The 5,281-nt window shown below is 34.2% G+C and overlaps 1 protein-coding gene across 1 annotated transcript in view; it reads right to left on the minus strand.

Moving 5' to 3' along the window:
- Positions 1 to 1,357: 1,357 nt before the first annotated feature.
- The window catches only part of LOC109541433 (3-hydroxyisobutyryl-CoA hydrolase, mitochondrial), a gene marked incomplete at its 5' end in the record, with an annotated part of 6,288 nt that continues 2,364 nt past the window's right edge, over positions 1,358 to 5,281 (minus strand). Inside the window, 3 exon segments of the mRNA XM_048669102.1 lie at positions 1,358 to 1,553; positions 2,101 to 2,484; positions 2,543 to 2,911. Of these exon segments, the coding sequence (XP_048525059.1) occupies positions 1,417 to 1,553; positions 2,101 to 2,484; positions 2,543 to 2,911 (890 nt within the window). The 3' untranslated portion in view covers positions 1,358 to 1,416.

The raw sequence follows: 5,281 nt of genomic DNA on the forward strand, positions 1-5,281 counted from the left end.
CAATGATTTCCTCATCAACAACTCAATTTGCAAACACATTCGTCATGTTGAAATGGTGTACAATTCGCGAGTTCAACCATCTATGGGGGCGCTGCGAAACGTCAAATTACTCGTTGCCGAGTGACAGTTGCGACTTGTCTATCTATAGGGATTGGTAAACAAGCGAAAAGTGAGAGTTGCAATTGTAAGAGTAAGAGTGCAATGAATGGAATAAAAAAAACAAAAATCAAAAGCTTGCAAAAGTTGATTAGAACAAAACAAACCACCAATGTCAAATTACTAGTTAACTGGTAGTTGTAATTTTAGCCACCAGGCAGAGTTTGCACGTTTGAACTCGCGAATAGAGAAACTAAAATTGCAAAGCCTGTTCATGTGAAAATCCCATGTCCCATACATCCGTTTAGGTATACGATGATACGAAAGTGTTTCTATTGGTTTGTCAGTTCGTCCGACGGAGGACGAATTGACAGATCTTCAACCAATTGAAACACCTTCGTATAAACAGATGCATGGGACAGAGATGAGAGCTTAAAATGTAGTTTTGTTATATGTTACTTTATGTAGTTATTAGTTATTCGGTTTTTTTCCGATACCTGACGTTTTCCATCTAAATAAATCTATTATTATTAAATCTTATTATTATTACTTTCAATTTATTGAAAATGCCCGGACTTTTTTTTCGCATGAAGAAATGCGCGATATAGTTGGTGTTTATGCGCAAGCTAAGTTTAATGCTGCAGAAAAGAAAACTTCCGGAACATTTTTTTTATCAATACGACAATCATTTATTAAAATGTCTTGGAGCCAGAAGAGATCAGGTTCAACAAATTATTATGAAATAATAATTTTGGAAGTCTGTGCTGGGGTTAAAATAGTTATTAACGTGTCTAAATAAATAATGTTTTGCTATTTGTTAAGTTTTGCTTTATTGAAAATATGAGCGGAACATTTCTTTTCTTTAGAGATCTAATTTAAATTATTATTTTTGTTTAGAAAATATCGTAAAACGAAATTCGGCCAACAAAAAAGCGATATTTTAAAATCCAAAAAAGTTCTGATGTTTTAAATGGGTCCTGAATATTGCAGCTGACTCCCTCGTGTTTCTACCAGCTAAGTAATAGAAAATTTGTATTTGTCGATACCTATAATAAACTCCAAAACACAAATTTTTGTGGTCATAGTAACACTGGTTAAAAATCTAAACAAAAATTTTATTTACCCTTTGACATCCTGTATCTCGAAAACTATTTACTTTGAGATAAGACAAATTTGACTAAAACGCGATATTTTTGTCAAGAATATGTCTATGTATATTACGAGTTTCTGGGAAATAGGTAGTTACGTAAAAATATTTATAGATATTTAAAAACGAATTTAATACATAAATAAAAATCAACAATTACAAAGTAATAAACATTATAACTTATGTTTCAATTCCATTTCTTCAGGTAATTTTTCGAAGTGTTTATCGACGATCTCACTGGTCACGTCTTCTAATTTAGCCGGAACCCATTGGGGATTTTGGTCTTTATCAATAAGCAAGGCTCTCACACCTACAAATAGTCGAAGAATAATGTGGACTTTATATCAAGCCTAAAATAACTATTAAAGGAACGTTTTAAATTGCAGCTAAAAATGAATCTAAAATTCGTATCTAAATCTAATTTAACCTAAAAACAAGTAATTCCGATGCTATACAATGTGTTCCTAAATAAGTGTTGCAAACGAAACTGTAAATTCCTGATAAAAAATGTGCTATAAATGGAATTCTTGAAGCCCTATATCTCAAGAACCAAAGCACGGAGAGAAAAATGGATTCGGTAAAGCGTTTTTTAATGAGGAATTTACCGTCATCGGTTGCGACACTTATTTAAGAAGTGTATCTTATCGCTGACTGTGACTGCAGTCAAAATTAAGAGCACTTTAGCCTTAATGCGGATTCGCATATACTAATTTGCAGTGTAGTTTAACTTTTCATTTGAATCTACTTGATATTTACCCAAACAATTTAAACGAACATTTCTAGTAAGAAATGCCAGCAAAAATACAAATAAAATTTAATTTTATGTTTTATAAGTATGTATGTTTTCACTACGCTACCTTCTCTAAAATCATGCCCATCGACGCAATTTACCGCCAGTCTGTATTCCATTTGTAGGCAATTAATCAAATTTAATTGCTTTCCCAGTTCCAGTTCTTTGAATGTAATTTTTAGACTAGTGGGGGACATTTTGTTTAACAATTTTATAGTGTCTTCTGCCCATTTGGAACCGTCCTTTTCTAGCCTAGAATAGATTTCTTCCACGGTAGGAGCAGAGAAGCAATAATCGATTTTTTCCCGAAAAGGTGCCAGTGCAAATTCAGACTTGTCATCCACATGAAACTTATTTACAACCAACTTTATGTCATTTTCATTAGATGCTTTTAAGAGTTCTTCCTCCAACTTCTTGAGGTTCGTGCTATCAGTAAAATGTGTTGCAACTCCTGCAAATAATTCAGCTTATTAACATTTCGTCTTCATTACCTGATCGTCGTGATTTACCTGCTTTTAGTACATCAACTCCTTTGAGCCTCACTCCCGTCAAAGCGAGGTACCACCCAAGTCGACCCGCTAACCTGGACAAAAAATGGGAACCGCCGACGTCCGGGAAAAGCCCAATTTGTGTTTCGGGCATTGCAAAGAGCGTTTTTTCTGTAGCTATCCGGTACTGCCCATGCACGGACAATCCTACACCACCTCCCATTACTATACCGTCTATAATAGCTATGTAAGGTATTTTGTAGTTGCCAATCAGACCGTTTGTAGTGTATTCTTTTTTGAAAAATTCGTGACCCAACTTTTCACCCCTGAAGGCAGCTTCGGCTATGGCTTTGACGTCGCCACCAGCACAAAATGCCTTTTCGCCACTACCTAACGACAAAAATTTTAAAAACACCAAATTCATTTGTAATTATTGTAACATTTCCATCCATACTTATGAATGTACCTGCATTGAACATAATAAAAAACATATTATTTGTAGTCATATTCACTTAATTTGTTTACATTTTTTCAATAGTTATGGAAATATACCTGCATATACAGGGTGGTTTTTTAGTGCGAGAGAGTCCATTATTTCTGTTGGTGTTGAACTTTCGAAAAATGGTTTCATCTAAAAGTCGTTGACGCACAAAGTGCGCACATTTAAAAAATATCTTATATGATACAGAGTGTCTCAGAAAAGCGCGAGGCAAGATCAAAGTGTATTTTTTTTAAGTTGAACTACCCATTATTCATTAGCTCATGAAATGCAGCTTAAAACGCTGCATATGCACCGTAAATTGTTTTTTTCTTACATGCGACGTTAGTAGATTATCGCCATTTTACTAAAATTTTGCTTAAAAACATGGTATCTAAAAATTCACAGTAGAAGCAAAAAGAAGCAGTTAAAGATACAAAAAAATACGTCTCCAATCACCACAGATCCGTCAAGAATTCTATTGAACCAAAATAACAATACATTGTACAGCGTGTTAACAATGTGAACTTCAATCTAAAACTTTTTAACGCAATATAACTTTTGTTTTTCAAATGAAAGTTTTAATACGTTATTAGACAATTTACAAAGTTACAAATATGCATTTGCACTTTAAGCTGTGAAATCAACCGTTTTCAAATTATAAATTCTTTTATTAAAAAAAAAAAAGTTGTTACATTTAATGTTTAACCAGTTTAAGAGCTTAATCCTCGGACGTGGGCGGATTACAGTTAAACGCGTTTATGGTCAAAACAGTTGACGGTGTATACCGTTTACGATTTTTAAACCGGTTTAAGGCTTAATCCCGACTAAAGTCTGTCGGTGCATACGGGGATTAAAGGATAACTCCCGAAACTCGTAGTACAAAAAGGGGTTTTTTTAGTTGGTAAGGATACAGCAATACCCAGGGTTCGGAACACTGGGTGTTTTCGCGAAGGTTTTTTATTCCTCCAGCCGCCCGGCAAACAAAAAAAACGATGATCTTGTGATACACGTCTGGCAACGGTGTTCAACAATCAACCACAATCTTATGATTTTTAACCTCACATTCATTGTTTACGACTATTCGAATTTGACGTCAATATATTCTAACAGTTTTTAGTAAAAGTTTTAGTCATGGAAACTCCCCTTTTACGACAAAACAGAATTAACACAGTGCTTCTGTTATCATTGTTATGGGCTAGAGAACAAAACAGAAATAAAATGACAAAAAGGAGAAGATTTTGGGATCGAAATATATTTAAAAACCGAAAATCGCAAGATTATTATCATTTACTTCAAAAAATGAAATTATGCGACAAAGATATATTTTTTAATTATCTGAGGATGTCGAACGAAAATTTCGAAAAGTTGCTTTCAATTGTTGGACCATGACTGACCAAAATAAATCACATAAGAGAACCAATATCACCTAGTGAATCACTTTCATCGACATTACGGTGCTTGTGCTATTAATAGAGGCTTGAGGAAGGAATTGAAAATAAAACATTCGCACACATATGTATAGGTATCTTGCTAGTAGAGACCGTATGATAACAATAAATTATTCCTTCCGAATAGCCCATAATACAGTATCCAAAATAATTAAGTGTAATGCATTGCGGGAATGCTTGCCCCAAAATGTACTTTTAACGATCAATGGATAATCTTGGAAGGGCATTGCGAGATTTCGAGGAACTGTGACAGTTACCCCATTGTGTTGGCGCGATTGATGGAAGACGCATTGTGATTCAAGTATAACCAGTCGAAAATTTTGTCGGGAGTTTATTTCTAATCCACTAATTCACAAAAACTGCAAGTTTGACTTATACAGGGTGATTCAAAATTGGCGTCATTCCTCTGGAGGCGTTGTCTGGCGCTGTTATATGAGTACAGAAAAAATAGTAAAAGAAATTAATTGTTATTAAAAACTGAGAAATTTGCTAAAAACTATATCAGAAATACGGCAGCAATGTTTTTCAAGGTAATCTCCCTAATTAACATTGCGCAAATACCTGTTGCTTCGTAATTATTTGAAACTCCGGTAACCATGGAATTATACAGACTGACAATAAGATAGACAAGGGTAAACGGTAAATTCAACAAGATTTGTTGACGAAATGTCAACCTGTTCTCATAACCTCGAATATTGGTGTTTATAAATAAAGCAAACATTTGAATGGTTAACTACAAACAAGCTAGTGCCTGTGTAATCTCCTTATTATCCACTCTTATCAAGCAGCTTCTCGTATTCAGTTAATTAACTCCTGCTCCATTTGTATCTC

The sequence above is a fragment of the Dendroctonus ponderosae genome, unplaced genomic scaffold, assembly GCF_020466585.1.
Source record: "Dendroctonus ponderosae isolate FM_Combo_2020 unplaced genomic scaffold, Dpon_F_20191213v2 Dpon_F_20191213_1, whole genome shotgun sequence".
NCBI classification, from domain to species: Eukaryota; Metazoa; Arthropoda; class Insecta; order Coleoptera; family Curculionidae; genus Dendroctonus; species Dendroctonus ponderosae.